Here is a 20,274-nt window from a genome sequence, read left to right on the forward strand (position 1 = left end):
GCAAAAGTGATGAAAAGAATGATTGGTTTGCATTTGGGGAATTTCATAGTAGTCTTTTTCTTTTCAAGACTAGATCTCCCCATCATACCAGTCTGAGAGTGTTAGCTGTCACTCTTAGGCCTAATCCCACTGATGATCAGCATAAAAGTTTTGATGATTTGACCCTTTTACTCTTTCTTTTTGTGAGGCAATTGGGGTTAAGTGACTTGCCCAGGGTCACACAGCTAGTAAGTATCATGTTTCTGAGGCCGGATTTGAACTCAGGTCCTCCTGACTCTAAGGCCAATGCTCTATCCTCTGCGCCACCTGGCTGTCCCTCATTTAGGCAGCCTAATATCTGCCTATCAGAGTTGTGCTCTTTGCAGTAGAGTTTGAATGCTTGGCAGTTCAGAGGACCTCAGTGTTCAGTACCTCATTTTGCCAGGTAATCTTGCTAAGACAATTCAAATGGAAGCAGTTCCATTTTCTGGCATGGCACTGGTAGACTGTCCAGGTTTCACGGGTATACAATGATGAAGATGTAATTTTAGTTGGGACTTAAAGAAAACCAGTAGATGGAGATAAGGAGGGAGAGGATTCCAGCCATGGGAGATAGCCAAAGAAAATGCCCAGAGTCAAGAAATGGAGTGTTTTGTTTGTGGAACAGACAGGAGGCTTGTAATCATTGGATTACAGAGAATATGTGTGTCAGGGAGTGAGGTGTAAAAAGAAGATGGCATAAAAAAAGGGAAGAAAAGTCAAATAAGATTCCTAGTCACAAAAGAAGAATGTATATGCTCCACTGATATCCCTTGGATGTCAGGCAAACTCAAGGAAGGTTCTTATCACATTGGGTAGGACTCCTACAGCAAACTTAAGGGAACATATGGACAAGCGTCCTACAGAAAGGACAAACATGGATATTTTGTGATCTGTGTCATTGAAAACACCACCGTCAATAAAATCACATATTCATCTGAGTAGCAATTTGTTTAGTACGAATCTGGCCCATCGTAATATACAATACTAGTAGTATCTTACCAATTGCCTGAAGTCTTCTATACCATCGAAGAGAATTTTGAAGATAACTAGGAAAGGTTGGGTTTGGAGCACCTATTAAATCCAGTAATACAAGCAAATCCTATGAAAGAAAAAAATGTACCATTGTTTTATCATTGTTGTAGACTGTTCTCATATATGAATTCAATATTTTAATCATTGGTGATCCTATGGTGGAGGAGGTGTAAATGAACAAATGTATTACACATATATTATCAACAGTTGCATAGGTGATATGTCTCACTTTATATTGGAAGGTTAGGATGTCATATATATATATATATGCATATGTATACATATTTGTAAACTGCAACCTATCTATATTTCAATACGGCATCTTCATGAGTATTGGTGGCCTAAAGAAATGATTACCTAGTGGCCAACCTTCTGGTGATAAGCCTTTACATACTCAGGCCCTCAGATGACAGGCATAGGTAGCTCACCCCATACTCTAGGCTGTTCCAGGAGGAATAGCTATTAGACTTTTGTGCTCTGCTGGCATAGCTAGCCTTTGAGAATTCAGGGTCCCCCAGACACACCTCGGTAAGATGCCAAAGTAGGAATTTAGTGGAGAAGAAATGCTTATTATTTTTATTTGGAATGGCAAAATGAAATCCCATTTTGAGGTTAACACAGAAATAACTTTGCCTGCCATGTCCAGAGGTCAGACACCTTCCCCTACAGCTCCTCCTTCCTGGTTCCAGATGCTTTGAAGTCCATATACTGTTGCTACTAGAATGTCTTGTCCCTAAGAGGAATGATAAGAAACTAGAGTGACAAGGCATGTGTCAGGGTCACAGAAGAATTTTGAAGTGCCTTAGAAATTTTTCATTCATTCACATTCCATAACTGCTACACATATATACCTCCCATTCCCTTCCATGTAGCCCTAGATTGAAAGTAAAGAGAATTCATTTACTCCAGTCTTAAAGACGATCTTAAAAGAAATGGGAATATGTTCTTCTACATTCATATGCAAAATAAGAATGGAGTACTATGGAACAAAACTAGATTTTCCCTTTCTCTGTGTAGGGAGATCAGCGAGGATTTTTTAGGCCAGGTCTTAGACTATATGACCTCTAGGTATCTTCCAAATTGTATGTGTGTATATATGTATAGGTATGTAGATGCAGATGTATAAACATACACACATGTACATATGTGTGGGTGCATATACATACACACATGTACATATGTGTGGGTACATATATTATATTGTAAGCGAATGCATGCATATATCCATCTATCTCCCCCACTCACAATGCCATGCAGTTGGTTTGTATCTGTTGCTCCGGGAGGATGTGCAGTAAATTCCATTTTCTCTGCTAAGTGCCGAGAGCCGTAGAGGGAATCCTGAGGAGACCAGTGAAGAAAAGCCTCTTCACCATCAAAGAAAATAAGCTGGAGAGATAGATCTGGCCTGGAGGCTGAAGAGTTCTGATTTAATAAACACATAAATAAATAAATAGAGTGAAGGTTATTTATAAAAATAACTTTACTACCTAAGACTTTTTTTTAAAATTTGAAAAGAAAAACTATAAAGAAAAAGAAAATGTAATCTTACACATACACACACACACACACACACACACATTTATACTTTATGGTCCAGCAAATATAGATCCTTCCTCCACCAATCCAGATCCCAACTTCGCTTCACTCTCTCATCCTATGCAATTTTTGTCCTTGTTTTACCATAAATTCTCCATATAGGATCTGTCCAACATGCTAGAGGTATTCCTCTGGTTCCTTAGAGTACCACTAGCATACTTGGGCTCCACCTCTGTCAGCTCTCATTCTAATTATGTTAGCAGTTGACCTCCTCTCCCAGGCACATGTGTTGAATGTTACATACACAGATTCTTGCAGATGTCATCATTGCTGCAATTCAACAGCTTTTGGATAACTTGTAATTTTGATTCCTCTGAGAACCTAGTCTTCGTGATTCTCAGTCATATCACATCACTGAAATAATATCAGTGCTAAAATGATGGGCTTCTGTAGCAGTAAGTAGTTTGGAGATTACTGCCCTTTGGAATATTTTCCCTTAGATTACTGTCCCTTAGGAATTTGGGATCTTTTCATTCTGTAAGTGTCTGTCTATCTGTTATTCCTTTTGTCCTATGGCTAACAAATCCCAACCTCTAAACCAGGAATTTTAACCTTTTTTTATATCATAGACCCTTTGGGCAGTCTGATAAAGACTATAGATACTTTCTCAGAATAAATTTTTTAAATTTATATTTGGAAATGCCAAATTTCAGTTAGAGTTTAGTGGAAGTAAAGATGTAATTTTTTTCTCCCTTCTGAGTTCACAGACCATGGATTCTAGGTTTAGAACCCCTGTTCTAAAATTCAATCTGGACCAATTCCTACCTAGGTAAAAATCCTTCTCCCCTGTACCACATATCCCAGTGACTTCAGTACCTGGATAACTTCCTTAAACTATCACTTGAAACTGCTCTACCTTCAAAACGCAGAATTCTGAAATTTCCCTCTTTTATCAAAACTCTTGCCTTTCCACCTCTCTCACTACTTCATTCATACTGCACCTGCCCTTCACCCTCAATGTTCTGTGCTGTCCTTTAATCATTCCCCTCTTTCCTATGTCCATTATTCTTATACTAGCTTCATTTCTCTGCCTTCATGATCTTGACTTTAATAATAAGTTATTTAGAAAAGGCATTGTCTACTCTTTCTTTTATTTTTATTAAGTTTTTTATTGATGTCTTAGTTTCCCATACCATAATAGTTTTCTCTAGTATCCCTCCCCTTCCTCCTATCAGAGGTAGGAGCATAAAGTATATGTATATTATTATAGATACATATACATGAATTCAGTTCAATTCAACATTAAATTAATTTCAATTGTCAAGCACCATTAAGTTCCTACTATGTGTAAAACACTATGCTTAATTGAACTGAATTCATGTATATATATCTATAAAATATACATGTACTTTATACTGTGGGTGTATACATATACACATATATGTAGACATACATATATTATGTATATAGCAAATAAGCAACAAGTAACAAAATTTTTTAAGAAAAGTAAAGAAATACATTAGAACTTATTTGTCATTTACTTGGTCTTAGAGTCAGGAAGATCCGTGTTCACATCTGGTCTCAGAAACTATTAGCTGTCTGAACAAACTACTTAATCTCTGTATGTTTCAGTTTTCTCAACTGTAAAATGGGAATCATAATAGTGTCTACTCTATAAAGTTCTTGTAAGTAAGGAAAAAATGAGATAATATTTGTAACCCACAGCACATGCCTAGCACATGGTAAACTCTTAATAAATTCTTATTACATTCCTTATTCACCTTTACATCTACTCACTAACAAAAATCCAGCTATTACCTGATAATACCACATCCCCCACTACCTTCTACCAACAATCCTCCATCCTATAACTTGTTCCTAATCAATGGATGTCAGAAAAGTGAATTGACTTTTCCCCTTACTCTTCAGTGTCCTTTCCAGACTTTTAAAATCCTGTCCTCTGCTTCTCATTATTTGAAATCTATGTTATTCATCTACAACTATCCTGCTCAAATTATTATTCATTTTCTATGGTCCACCAGGGATCATTTCAACATCTGACTTCTGTTTTATATTTCTGTCCTATTTCCCACTATCATGACTTAACTCCCCATATTGATTTCCTCCAACTGATGTTGTGACCCATTGGTTCTTTATCCTTCTTGATTCTGTCAATCTTCATCTTTATTCCATATTAGCCATGAACCAGCAAAGCCTTATCATCATTAGACCTTATCATCACCCTTGAGATCTCTGAACCTGACACTCTCTCTTGGTTTGGATCACCAACCATCCAATCTCATTCTTTTCAGTTCATTAGCCATGTCCTGGCTATACTTTTTATACTCTTTTACCCTACTATTCCAATGCAGCTTTTATCACCATCCTAGTCTCCCATACCCTCCAATAGCTCACTATGCCCACCATTGTTAACTTTGGATCATTTCCATTATTACCTTTCTCCACTGCTGCTCCTAGGCTATAGACAACTTCTGAAGAAAGAAGAAAACTGTTCAGAGTTGATTTATGGTAAATATGCATTGCCCAATTTCAACTGAGCTCATGCTGCTATTTGTTATTTCTTTTATTCATTTTTTTGTTGATTCCTAAAAAATTCTCTTCATTGACTATTCTAGATCTATTGTCTCTTCATATCTGTATACCCACTTAACTTAGTTTCATGGTTAGCTGATGGCCCCAACTCTTTTTCACTAAGAGATAGACCACCTACCTCCAGTATTCACTGGAATCATTTTACATGCTCATCTAGGGTACCTTAAGTCACGCACTCATTTGTGAGCAGGCACTGAAGAAAAGCATATTAAATCAAACCCTACGTCCTGCTTTATCTACCAAGATTTACTATGAGCTCACTGTGACCTATTTCCAAATCCTCCACGTTTGTGGGACTCTGTTTTGCTCACTTCATTAGAAATTCTGGATTATCTATGCCAGATTATGTATGGCTTTGGAAACTGCACCTCAATCTCCTCTTCTCATATTTCTCCTGCATGATTTCCAGCAGAAGACCCCTACTTGCGGGCTATCATGTTTCATCTTTCTCCCCAGCACTACCTACTCACTGGTTATAGAAGAATTACAAGTAGAATGCTGCTCATTCCCACCATGACACATCTGTCTTTATGCCTATACTCTAGAAGGAAACTTTCTATTGAACTTTGAGCCACTTGTATTACATTAATATAATACATTTGTATCACTTTACAATGTAATGCATTTGTATTACATTTGGGGAGGCAGAAAGGTACACTGGAGAGTGTTGAATCTAGAATCAGAGAACTTAAATTAGAATTTCAGCTCTGTTACTTACTGTCTGACCTTTGGCAAGTTACCTAGTTTGATAGGCAATTAAAGTTGGATTAGATGACCTTTTCTGGGACTTGATATAGTCAATACACTATCCTGTACTAGCAAGGGCATTTGGAAGATGTCATCATCTACAAGGAATCTCTCATTTGGACTCTCAACAGGACTTCCTGCACGACAACAACAAATGCATTTGGCAAACATATGCCTCCCTCTTTCATGCCTCTCTTGATGTTAATAATCAGAGGGTCATCAAACCAGAGTATCTCTGCTGTTGTATTTACCAAGAGGCCTTCGATGATCCCAGTACATTTTGCTGTATTTGGTTTATTTTTTTTAAATTAACAAACAATAATCACAGAGGGATTTTATATTTCATGCACCTTTTGGGCAATTTTGTGACTATAAATATGGGTCTATTGCAGAAAATCATTCAAGACTGCTGCTTCACTTTCATAAAAAGATACCTATAAAGATTATATAAAGTCAAGTCAAGTCATCAACCAATCATTAAGTGTCTATTATGTGTGTCAGGCACTGTGCTGCATCATGTAATGATAAGAAAGGAGGCGTGTAGATCAGTAATTGTTGACATCCTCTCTATCGCCTTTTTAAAAATAAAAATATAGGCTGTGATCCCTTTCTTCATTCCTTTGGTATCTATCCCTCCCTAAACAATCTTGTGAAAAAACAATCCCTTGACAACTTCAAAATTGTGTTGCCTCTAGTACATATTCTTTAGTGTGTTCTTGGTCTGGTCCAGCAAGTCTTCCCAACTTCTTACATGCTATCTCCATTTCTTCATACAGCATATCAAGTATATAGGTATTAGAGTCTAAATTGATTATAAAAATTGGTTATTATAGAAACGCTGACAGACTAGCTTCATTTTATATTCATGTTCTGTTCCCATTAATCCATCCATTAATGTTCTTGGGATAACATGGCTTAGTTGGGTTTCATGCCAATTTTGCCATAAGGTTGCTTGTGGTTCCAGTGCCTTTTGACATTTTATGAGGCAATACTACTTGCAGTCTTTATTTATCTTCTTGCACAGTCTTTTATATGAATTTGTATTCTAAATTGGCATTTCCCATAGCTGCTTCTTCTCTTCCCCTCCCCTTCCCTTCCCTCTCCTCTCTTTTCCTTTCCTCCTTTTCTCTCTCTCTCTCTCTCTCTCTCTCTCCTCTTCTCTCCTCTTTACAAGGACAGCAATTATTGGCTAGACAGAATGGCTTCTATTATGCTCTTTTGGCCTCCTCATTATGACAATTTCTTTATGTGGTTTCAATTTTCACAGGAAATAGTGATCATCTGAGTCAATATATATGTTTTCTTCATTGCCCTTCTTTTGTCACTGGTGGCTTGCTTGATGAGGGCAGGTTGAAATTATTGCAATTGCACACCATGTCTTCTCATCATTAACCTTTCTTTTAATATGATCTTCTTTTAACCTTTATCTAACCAGTCAATAATTTGACCACCTGTCAACATCTGATTCTAACATGACTCCCACATTAGTAACTACTCATTTCCTATCTGTTGAGGCATAGCCAATTCATTATTTTATGATGTTGTTTAGTGCTCATCATGTCCAGGACCTTCCATTCCTCTTTTTGAGTGCAGTATTCCAGACACAGAGGCATGAGTCTTCTGAAGCTTTTAGTCTATTATATCTCCTAATCTTGAGTCATATTTTCCAACATGATATCATCATCTTCCCCTGTACCCACCTCCACAATAAAGTCACTGGTAAAAGCATATATTGATTTGGTTTGAAGAATCTTGCCAAGTTATTCAAAGGATTTCTCTATATTTTCATTTTCTACAGCAAATGTTGGTATAAACACTACAATTAACTTTTAGCTTAGGCTCATCAGGAGTACCACAAGATAAGAGGATTTATTGTCCCAACTATCTTTGGACACACAGTGAAATCAAATCTACCAACACCTTAGTATGCTTCCCCAAGAAGAACCTATAAACTATCTTTTCATTTCATTCAACAACTTTTTGCTATCTGGTTTCCATTATTATTAGAATATCAGTATTAATGTGGTTCAATTATTCTAATATCAAGTAATAAAACAATGAGCATTTATTAATCACTTACTACGTGTAAGGCACTAAGACAGAAGTAAAAACAACCCTGGCCCTCATGGAGTATATAATCTGGCCAGGACAGATATGTAGATCTATAGGTATATACATAATTGATCCCCCAAAATAGGTAAAATGGGATGGAATGGAGCACTAGCAAGCAGCAAGGGGTGAAGGAAGGAAGAATCAAGAGAAGTCTCATGTAGAAGGCAGCTCTTGAGTTGACCCTAGAAGGACACTAGGGATTGGATTCTGAGAAAGGGAGATGACAATGAAGGGCATTCTAGGTATGGTGAATACCCGGTGCAAAGGCATGGAAATAGGAGGTAGAAATTCATTATAAGGGACAGCAAGAAGGACAGTTTATCCGAATCACAGTGTACATGGAGGAAAGCAATGCATAATATCTATAAAGGCTAGATGGGGACAAATGGCGAAAGTCTTTTCGTAGACTCTTTATCATATAAAGAGTAGTTTTTTTTCACCCCGGAGGTAATAAGGAATCACTCCTGTTTATTAAGTAAGGGAGTGACATGGTCGATTTCGCATTTTTGTAAAAACAATTTGACACCTGTGTGAAGGATGAATTGGAGAGAGGAGACACTTGAGGGAGGGAGACAAATTAGAAGATTATTACAATAGTTTAAGCAAGAAATGAGGATCTGATCTAGGGTAGTGGCTGTGTGAATGGAGAAAGAGGAAGGAAATGAGAGATTTGTGGTGGTAGCAACAAGACACGACCACTGATTTTCTGGGGTTTTGTGGAGTGCATCAAATAAAGAAGCATTTACTAAGCCCTTATTACGTGCCAGGTACTTTGCTAAAACTATGAAACTAAGAAGTTGTTGATGACACCGAGATAAACCTCATCTCCAGAAACTCATCATCCCACAAGAGGAAATTAGCTCGGAAACTCATACCTCCTCAGTACTCAGTACATCCATCTGATGGGAGAGGACGGGAGGCAGATATCGGGGAGTTTTTCCCTGATTGTCCTCCATTTAAGGATGGTACCCAGGGAATTCTTCTCCTCATTTCCTACCCAGCTACTTCATGGACTTCATAACTCCAGAAATTCATTATTCTGCAAGCTGAAACAACTCAGAAACTCATACCTCCTCAGATCATGTCCCACTTCAACTTCATGACTTTATCATGTCCCCTAGAAGGTAACCTCTCCCACCTCTTGTTTTTCTGCTTTTTTTATGTGTTGTCTCCCTGATTAGATTGTGAATTCCTTGAGGCCAGAGACTGTCGTAAGCCTTTTTTAAAAAAATACACATCCTGAGTAATTAGCACTGACAGACAGTAAGCACTTAATAAATGTTTATTGACTCTGATGGAGAGAAAAATGATGCCTTTGATAGAAATAGGGAAGTTCAAAAGAGGGGTAGGTTTTGGGGGAAAGATACCAAGTTCAATTTTGGACTTGCTGAGTTTGAGTTGTCCTTAAGATATACAATAGTATATTGATTGGACAAAGATCATTGGACTGATTTTTGGACAAAGACCTCAAATTTGGTCTATCTTTAAGAGTTAAGTTACTGGTAACAGTCTAAATACTGGATGACTCTTAACATTCACTACTCTTCTGTTTTCCATCATCTCTGCAGAAGCAGGATGGGGTTGCAACAGACAGACCATTTAAAATTTTTTACTTAGTTTACTTAGTTTCATAGATTGCCATGACCAAAGAATCTATCACCTAGTAGCCAATCTTCTAGTAATGAGCTGTTCCACACCCAATTCATTTGCTCCTCAGAAAGAAGATTTGATCTGTTTCTAGTACTTTATCCAGTGTCTTTCCAGTAGGGTCAAACATGCCACAGTTCACATTCTGACTTGCATAGCTTCCAATAATCCTGCTTATCACACCACACGAGGATGAGTAACAGCATAGCAGCTTTAGAACCAGAAGACACTTCAGGAGATATCTAGTCCAAACCTCTCATTTTACAGATGAGGAACTGAGGCCCCAAGACATTAAATGACTTGTTCAAAGTCTCAAGGAGTAGCACAGACTTAAGAAGTAGCATAGACAAAATTGAAACTTAGGTTTTCTGACTCGGTAGCTAGCATTCTTTCCATTGGCTCACAGAGGCTTTACCTTGGTGATATTATGACTCTATGGATGAGATTTTAAAGGTTTTTGAAGCCCCTCCCATGTTTGGTCATCAGAAAACAGATTTTCACTAGATCTAAAGTATAATGAATCAGATCTAACTAAGTACCAGACAAAACCCTGCCCCTTTTAAGATAGATGCATAACCCAATGTGGATGAGTTTTCAAGTTCCTCTTTCAGGTCCCTATTGGTCAAAATGTAATGATAAAAATGAAAATATACTACATAGCCCCAAAACTACTCACTTAGGTCCTACTAAAGTGAAAAAATAAACCATGCTATTAATTTGGGCAAACAAGAGAATGAGACTGCAACTAGACTAAAGAAAAAGCCAAAAACAACTCAAAAAGAAATGAAGAAAAGTGAACAATCTACAAACGTTTTGTGTTTTTTTCAAGTGTAGTATATCCAATAAAAGAGAGCTAAATGTCTTTATTGCTTCTATTACATGATAAGTTTTTTTAACCTCCTTTCCCCATTAAGCTAATAGCAGCATTCTCCCTCAAGTTTCAAGAAAACAGGCTATTTATTACCTGTGAACAAAGTTAGACTTTTTTTTCACTTTGTTTTGTTTACTTTGGTTATAAGTGATATTGGAATAAAATACCTTCATTCACTCTAGCACATTTTATTTTTTCAATATGCTCTTAAGAACACAGAGACAGAAATCACTTTTGAGAGCCCCTTGGGTACTTTGAGCTGAGAGTGTAACAAAAGCTCTGCTATACTACCCATAATTGAGCTAAGATTTCACAGATAATAACAATGCCATACTTTTGCTTCATGTTTTCCATCTAGATTAAGTCTAAAAGTGCTTTACCAATGATATAACTTAGGAGCTGCACTCAAAAGCTTCCACCTCTCAGATCAAAAGTTTGTGATAAATAAAATAGCTATGTAAACAACATGAAATGAACATATTTTTCTGAGTTATACCCATTTCAACCCACCTCATTTGATTGTGTTCCTTAAATTTTTTTTTGGATTTAATTCACCTAGCAAATAAATCTGAACAATGTAAAAGTGATTAACGCCCCCCACATCTGAAAATTAGATGAATCTATTCACAGCAGAAAGTGCCTCAAAGGATATAATCTTCAAATTAATATTTTTTCAACAGCATTTCATGTTATAACGTCATTTTTTAAAAGTACGAAATGTACCTGAAGACTGTTTCTGAATGCCCGTTTTAATCTCCTAGGACTCTAGAATTCATTCTGAGCAGCTGGTAAGCTAGCTGTTCACTTAAATCAACAAGAGGAAAACAAATACCTTCAGGGAAAGGAGTTGATTGTCCAAGGCCCGGGCCAGCTCCAGCAACATCGCACAGGGTACTGCTGAATCGGTGGCTCCCACAAATATTCCGCTGTCCCACTGTGGAAAGTACTTAGAGTCATAGTGGCAAGCAAGTACCAAGCGGCGTTTGGCATTGGGGTCAAGGGTGCTGATGATATTGGAAAAAGTCCGGTATCCATAGGGTGTGTAACTCAAGAATGTATCCACTTCTAAGTTCCAGTTGGCTTGGAGTCTGTGAATTCTCTGCATGATGTGCTAGAAAAAAAAAGAGAGAGAGAGAAATGAGTGCCTCTGGTCTAGATAGACATAGTTTTCAGCTGCAAAGTGTTTTAATGTTTTACACTTTAGGAAGCCAAGAAGAAACATTTAAGAAGTTACGTGTACCCTGACTTTCTAATGTCTTTCTATAACATATGTGCTCTCTGTCTGGAGACAAACTAAATTCTGACAGCAGGCACTCTCTCTAATACCTCTTGTATCTCTAGTACTGAGCACAGTGTACTGCATATAGCAATTTTTAATGAATATTTGTTGACAATGATGCCCATTATTTGGGAGGTAACTGACAAAGTGATTCCCTTAATTTGTAGCAATTGAGATAGAATGGGAAATTTTTCAAAGAAGAAAAAATAGCAAGGACTGGGGGAGAAGGGAGGGCAAGGCACTATGTGATACAATGAAGTAAGAACTGCACCAAGAGTCAAGGGTCTGTGGTCTGATTTTAGTCTGGCCGGTAACATGCAGTATGACGTGGCAAATCATTGAATTTCTTTGGGCCTTGGTTTCCTCATCTGTAAATGAAGGGATTGATTTAATTATTAAATGAATAATCAAATTAGATGCTTTCTAAGGTTCTTCACATGTCAACACTTTATGGTGCTGTGTTTCTAGGTCCATGGCTTATACATTTGAGATCTGTGTAGCTCACTAACGTTTTAGGTCATGTAAGATGTGTGGTCCATCCGGAACCACGTATACAGGAATCAGATACAAGACTATGGGAAAGGCGAAGTCAGTTGCTGTCTAAGGCAAAATATGCAGAGGAGCACAATCAAAAAGAATCCTTTATAAAACTACTTTTTTAAAAAAATAGATAGGGAGAGGGAATAGACTTGTGATTTCATTGTACAAGGAACTCAAAAGGTAAAGAAAAAACTCCCTCCACCAATTCAGATCAGCACCTTCTCTGTATTTTAGAATCTTAGAGAGTTGCCTTGAGTTCTGAGTGGTAGTGACTCTGCCTGTGATCACATAGCCAGTCAGTCATCCAAGAAGCATTAATTAAGCACCTGTTCTGTGCCGGGAACCATGCTGAGCCTTAGGCATACAAATAAAGATAAAAACACAAGAAGCTCATATTCTCAGGGGGTGACAATATGCAAAGAAGCATGTACATAATAGATACAGCCTCGATGTGTGCAGGTAGGATTCAAACCCAGTTCTTCCTGACTTTGAGGGTAGTTCTACATCTACTATATCATGATGCTTCTCTTAAAAAAAAAAAAAAGACATACTTTAACGTCAGAAAAATTTTATTCTCAATATGTACATATTAAAGTTTTTTAACAAGTCATCCAGTGTATTACCAAGAAGGCTCAAAGTTTCCCGTGAACAATAAGACATGGGAAGAACAATTTTAAGCCTTAACGACAGGATACAAATGCCTTGACTCAGCTCAGGCTCTAGCCTAACCCCTATAAGCCTTTGCCTAGTCTCATATTTTAAAAATGTTAACAAGGTCCCTGAGAGCAGCAATCATGACTTACAATTCCTTGTATCCCTCTCAGTGCTCCATGTAAATGGCTATCTTTATTTAAAGAAAGTGTGTATCATGAAGAACATCTGGTAGACAGATGGTGTATTACTCGAGAAATTGTCTTCGTTAACAATGGCAGCCTGAATGTCTTTCACAAAACACGCTAGGATGGAAAACGGGATTTCTGATAGCATGGCACAACTGTAGTTATAATGTTGCAAATTCACTCCTTAGCTGGGAAATAGGTTTTCAGTAAAGACTTTTAAAAGCTATGAAGATACTAAAATCAAAGAACAGTAGCAAAAGGCTTATCAGGATTCACTGAATTGACCCTTTTTAGTTACTATTTAAAGCTATCTAAATATCTAGTTTCTATAGAAAGAATCAAATTGTCCACCAAGTCTATTAGCTGAAGGGTAGTTGTTGTTTTTTTCTCCTGATCTGATGTTTTTCTAGTAAAGACTCATCTGGTGAGTTTCAGGTGCTGTTCTCTGCAGTAGGATAGAGAAGCTGATCACCTGTCACTAGAATCCCTTGAATAGGGAAATAGCTGCCACTATACCCTTACCATATAGATAGATAATGTAAAGCCTGAAGCAGCCATACTGTTCTGGACTCCTCACAGTAAAAAGGAGGACTCTTTGGGCAGTAAGAACTACAGACTTTATTTTAGAATCACCCTAAATCTATAGAAAAGAAAACAATGAAGGGTTTCTTTACAGTGTTATAGCTTGAAAGTATCTTTTCAACATTTGGACTTAGATATTTAAGTTTATTAATAAGATTCTATAGTATTTATACACAAATAAGGCCATAAGTATTTGTTAAGTGCCAAAGATATGCCAGGCACTGTGCTAAGTACTGGGACACAAAAACAATCCCTCTATTCTCTAGGATGTCATAGTATAATTGGGGGGAAAACATGCATACAATTATGCACATTCAAGATACATGGAGGACAAGTTGGAAATAATCTCAGAGGGAAGACATTAGCATTAAGAGGACCTGAGAAAATCATCCTGTCAAAGGTGGGATTTTAGCTGAGATTTGAAGAAAGCTAGAGTAGCCAAGGGGCAGTAAGGTGGCACAGTAGATACAGCACTGAGCCTGGGGTCAGAAAGATTCATATTCCTGAGTTCAAATTCGGCCTCAGATACTTACTAGCTATGGGACCCTGGGCAACTCACTTAACCCTGTTTGCTTCAGTTTCCTAAACTGTAAAATGAGTTGGAGAAGAAAATGGCAAACCACTCTAGTATCTTTGCCCCCAAAAAAACCCCAAATGGGGTCATGAAGAGTTGGAAATGACTGAAACAATTGAACCACAACAACAACAACAAGAGAGTCAAGAGGAAGAAAAGAGGAGGAAGGGCATTTTAGGAATGGAGGACAAGCCAGTGAAAATGCATGGAGTAAGGAGATGGAGTGTCTTGTGTGAGGAACAGCAAGGAGGTCAGTGTCACTGGATCAAAGTGTGTGTGGAAGACAGTAAGGCATAAGAAAACTGTAATGGTAGGAAGAGGCCAGGCCATGTAGATGTCTATGTGACATCCAAGTTGATATGTCTGTAGGAAATTTAATATGAGAAATGAGAGATTAGGGATGGACAAAGAGATCTGAAAATTACCTGCACAGAAATGATCATTTAATCCATAGGAGCTTATGAGATCATAAAATGAGATAGTATAGGGGGAGGAAAGAAGAAGAATTGGGACAGAACCTTAGGGGATATCCATGGTCTGTGAGCATGACCTAGACCAGGGATCAGCAAAATATGGTAAAGTGCAGCCATTGGGCCAATCTAGCCCATCACCTATTTTTTGTGTGACCCATGAACTAAAAATGTTTTTTTGACTTTTAAATAAAGTTTTTTTGGTGGGAGTATCTTAAAATGTAAAGATCATCCTAAGCTTGCAGGCCATACAAAAATAGGCATCAGGAGATGGCCCTTTGGCCACAGTTTGCCTACGTCAACCTAGATGAAGATCATTCAGAGAATGTGAGGAATGATCAGACAGGTGGAAAGAGAACCAGGAATGAGAAGTGTCACAAAAAGATGTAAGAGAAGAGAGCATTATGGAGAAGAAGGTGATCAACTGTGTCAAAATTTGCAGAGTGGTAAAGAAGGAAGCATATTGAGAAAAGGCTATTCAATTAAGCAAATTTTTAAAAAATCACTGGTAACTTTGTAGAGAGCAACTTTAGTTAAATGATTTCCAGATTTTGAAAAATCGCTGAAATTTAAGTCAAGCATAAGAAAAGAGTCTAGTACAGTAACTGAATTTCCAAAACATTACCATTTTAAAATTTAATCTTCTATATATACGCTATATTAATATGTTTGTGATGCCATCAATGTGGGAACTCTGTCCAGCAGTACAGATTACATACAATCCACATGGAGAGGTCTTCGTGATCCTATATGATCCTTAATTAAGTCCTCTTATAAATCTTCTACAGGAAATTCAACTAAAATGGGACCTTCCCAAAGCAGTCTCGGCATTCTTGTTAATGTAAATGAATAGTCTACACATCAGACAAAGGCTAAAATTAAGATTAGCCAGCTAATTCAGTTGCTAATGTTGACCATGATATCACCAATTCAGCATTTCCAAATGTATTACTATGGCTTTTGTTGACAAATAGAACTGTAATGCTAAATGTTCCCCATTTACAAAACAAATTTTCAGAATAGATCATTGCATGTTTTGGCACTTAGCTGAATCATTTTGGTGATTGTTGAAAAAATTTAGATAATACAAACATTAGACAATTTAGACATTAGCCCAAATATTTCTTACTATTAGAACAAGATTCCAAATTGGCTTTAAAAATCTGTATCATTTATTTAGCATAAAATATTCCTAGAAATTCTTACCTGACGAGCAGCATAACTTCCTGGTGATCCTGGATATCTCTCTATAAGTAGTGGTTTTAAGTCATTCTGCCACATTTCAGAAATATTTGTGCCTTCTGCAATTTTCTGGATATCAGTTGTATTCAAAATAGCTGGCTGATGTTGATTCTGAATATTAAGAAAAAATTTAAAAATGGGTAACCGTCACACCAAAATGTGCTTAAGAATTTCACTTAAACATAGAATTGCAAAATTATTCCCTTCTACATTAAAAATAGAAAGATCATTTACAAGTAATTTTTACCACTAAGCAATGAAATCTAAAAATTTTTAAACCAAAACTTAGAACTGATCATTTTAGCAATTTGCTTTAATTTTAAAATACATGATCTAACAAGCTCAGGATTATTAGTTAACATTTATAATCAGCAGTCACCTTAAGTGAGTATACTAAGAGTTCTACTCCTTTGTAGGAATAAGAGTAATAAAATAAACACATTGATATACCCTTTGAAGGAAACTATGCATATGTTTGAACTTCCATATCTCCAAATGCATTTCTAATCATAATGGGAAGCTAAGTGGTATGATGGATAGAGTGCCAGGCCTGGTGTCAAAAAGACTCATCTTCCTGGTTCACATGTGGCCTCAGACACTTACTAGATGTGTGATCCTGGGCAAGTCAGTTAACCCTGTTTGCCTCAGTTTCCTCATCTGTAAAATGAGCTGGAGAAAGAAATGGTAAACCACTCCAGCATCTTTGCCAAGAAAACCCCAAATAGGGTCATGAAGAATCAGACACAACTGAAAAAATGACTGAACAACAACATGATCACATAACAGAAATGATTCAACACGTTGCAAACTTCTTTATGATAGCATCCATTTGGTGATCTATCCAATTGTATATAAAATATGATTCAATTACAAGAGTTCAATTAACATTCAGTCTTTTTGGGGACACATGAACTGAGGCACACCTTTATTTAAAATTCTAGATGTACACAACATTCAAAGATGTGGTTTTTAACATTACATTGTATTCATGCATCACATTTTATTATGACACTGGAGATAATGATGAAATAATTGTCAGTCCCTTTTAATGATATTTACAAACTGCCCATTTACGTATATGTCATATGAAGAGCTGGAAATTGTATAAAGAAATACAGAAAATATATAGATCCTCCTTTCTTTCTAAATGTTTAGTAGAGAACCTATTTTCTTCCCAGAACATTTTTGGTGCTACATTTCAACACATTAGATTTAACTCCAGTATGTACAATAATTTCTCCATTTAAATCCTACTCAATGCAGTGCGAAGGTCACATTAGCTGCTCAATGGCTGTGCTAACAGAAACAGACTCTAAATAACAGCTCCTAGGGAGCTGCAAAGGATTTGAGTATGAATCCCCCCAGAAAGGCTCATCACCAGAATTTTAGCCACTGGTAATGAACGTATTTGATCACAGTCAGTTCATGATGATTGTCCACTAAGGTGAGGAGGGGTTGTGATTTGCACTGGAGAAGGAATAGCTATACCAGTGTTATCACAGATCTTTCATAACTGAAATCACCCAACTTCTCGTTTTTACTTTATTCTCTGTATATGCCAATTCAGCCTTTCTTGAAAACTTTACCTGTTCATTTGTTTAGTGTCATTAGTCCACATCACTGCTTCCTATTTTAGATTGTGAGCTGAATTTTCCTGTTTGCGTGTGGGAGGATATAATCAGACGACCTTCCCATCACTCAGGTTTATCCCTGACTAGAGCAAACAGTATCTTAGAGATGAATGATAATCAGTCACGGGCAAGTCATGAAGCATTCCACCTTGAAACAGCGTTGTTATAAATGGTGATTAGGTTCTCAGGTCAATCCACAAAAGCTACAAAACTGCACTACTAATAATACTTTACTGAGTTTTGGTCACTGGAACCAAAAGTCATGGGGATCAAAGCAAAGGAGAAGGAAGACTGCAAAGAGAAGGATAACAATGGAAGAGAATGTCCTCTTCCCTTCTCAGGAACTAATGCCAGATCAGATGCCCGTTCTTCAACCACCCACTCTCAAAGAGACATAAAAGAAGTAGAAGTCGTGATGAGAATTCTAACAGTTAATCATCAGGACATAAAAGAAGAAATATGAAGTTAAACTAGGAGGGAAGGGAAGTGTTCAAAGTCAAATCCTGAAGGTGACAAAAAATTCCAATCAATAAAAAAGGGATACTTGTCTAAAGAGACCAATGTGAATACACAGGGGACTATTTGAAGAACTTAAATTCTTTTAGAGACACTTCTTTGGACAGTGGCAACAAGGGCTGATAAATTAGGCTGAATATTCAGGTGTGGCAGGGTCCAATAAGAAAAGTGTATGGAACAACTGGGGTGGAGCCCAGATGGCGGAGGGAAAGCAATGACTTGCTAGAGCTCTCCCCCAAACCCCTCCAAATACCTACAAAAATGGCTCTAAACAAATTCTAAAGCAGCAGAACCCACAAAAAAAAAAACAGAGTAAAACAAATTTCCAGCCCAAGACAACCTGGATGGCTGATCGGAAAGGTATATCGCGCCAGGCTGGGAGAGGAGCGCAGTTCGGCGTAGGCGTGCAGGTGGCAGCCAACCTGGAGCAGGGCTCAGACGACTGAATCGCAGGCAGCTGTGGCAGTTTCCAGACTTCTCAACCCACAGACACCAAAGACAGCTTAGAAGGTCAGTGGGAAAAGTCTGTTACTGCGATGAGAGAAGAAGCAAGATCTCAGCCGCCCCGAGGGCAGTGGCTGGCTTCTGAGCTTCTGGACCACAGACTGAGGGGGAATCCAGTGGCTGATCAGAGTGGGATTGCAAGGATCTCTTTGCCAGTGCTGAGGCAGGAATCTCTTGCTTTACCTGTGCTTGGATCTGGGTCACAGTTCTGAGCGGCAGTCCTGGGGTGAGGAGGAGCGCGGGCGTGGTGGAGCTTGTTGTAGCGGTGGAGAGGAAACACCTCACCCTTCATCATAGCACCTTGGAAGAACTGACACTTTTCAGGTCCCTGGAAGTATCTCTGAAAACAGCTGTACAAACCCCCAAAGCTTGGGACAGTACATTCTCCACATTGGAAACAGACTCTTACCTTAACAAAGAGTTTAAAACTCAAGTAATTGGTTGGGATCATGAGTAAGCAGCACAAAAAGAGTCAGACTATATTATCTTACTTTGGTGACAAAGAAGATCAAAACATACAACCAGAAGAAGAAAACAAAGTCAAAGCTCCTACATCCAAAGCCCCCAAGAAAAATAAGAATCAGTCCCAGGCCTTGGAAGACCTCAAAAGGGATTTTGAGAAGCAAGTAAGAGAAGGAGAGGAAAAACTGGGAAGAGAAATAAGAGTGATGCAAGAAAATCATGAAAAGCAAGTTAACAGCTTGCTAAAGGAGACCCAAAAAATACTGAAGAAAGTAACACCTTAAAAAATAGCCTAACCCAAATGGAAAAAGAGGTCCAAAAAGCCAATGAAGAAAAGAATGCCCTAAAGAGCAAAACTGGACAAATGGAAAAGGAAGTCCAAAAGATTACTGAAGAAAATACTTCCTTAAAAATTAGAATAGAGCAATTGGAAGCTAGTGACTTTATGAGAAATCAAGACAATGTAAAACAAATCCAAAAGAATGAAAAATTAGAAAACAATGTGAAATATCTCATTGGAAAAAACAACTGACCTGGAAAAGAGATCCAGGAGAGAGAATTTAAAAATTATTGGACTATCTGAAAGCCATGATAAAAAAAAAAAAGCCTAGACATCATCTTTCAAGAAATTATCAAGGAAAACTGCCCTGATATTTTAGAACCAGAGGGCAAAATAGAAATGGAAAGAATCCACCGATCTCCTCCTGAAAGAGATCCCCAAAGGAAAACTCCTAGGAATATTGTAGCCAAATTCCAGAGTTCCCAGGTCAAGGAGAAAATATTACAAGTAGCCAGAAAGAAACAATTCAAGTATTGTGGAAACACAATCAGGATAACACAAGATTTAGCTGCTTCTACATTAAGGGACCGCAGGGCATAGAGTATAATATTCCAGAGGGCAAAGGAGATAGGATTACAACCAAGAATCACCTACCCAGCAAAACTGAGTATAAAATGGTCATTCAGTGAAATAGAGGACTTTCAAGCATTCTTGATGAAAAGACCAGAGCTGAATAGAAAATTTGACTTTCCAATACAAGACTCAAGTGGAACATG

The 20,274-nt window shown here is 37.6% G+C and overlaps 1 protein-coding gene across 1 annotated transcript in view; it reads right to left on the reverse strand.

The window, feature by feature from the left end:
- Window positions 1-20,274, reverse strand: part of QPCT (glutaminyl-peptide cyclotransferase) — a 36,866-nt gene that overhangs the window by 4,956 nt on the left and 11,636 nt on the right. The window contains exons 2-5 of the mRNA XM_027865370.1: window positions 16,070-16,216; window positions 11,412-11,690; window positions 2,299-2,475; window positions 1,021-1,120 (exon numbers count right to left, since the gene is read on the reverse strand). Coding sequence (XP_027721171.1) covers window positions 1,021-1,120; window positions 2,299-2,475; window positions 11,412-11,690; window positions 16,070-16,216 — 703 coding nt within the window. The remainder of the gene's footprint in view (window positions 1-1,020; window positions 1,121-2,298; window positions 2,476-11,411; window positions 11,691-16,069; window positions 16,217-20,274) is intronic.

The sequence above is a fragment of the Vombatus ursinus genome, unplaced genomic scaffold (genome assembly GCF_900497805.2).
Source record: "Vombatus ursinus unplaced genomic scaffold, bare-nosed wombat genome assembly UNPS02014778.1, whole genome shotgun sequence".
In the NCBI taxonomy this organism is placed as follows: Eukaryota; Metazoa; Chordata; class Mammalia; order Diprotodontia; family Vombatidae; genus Vombatus; species Vombatus ursinus.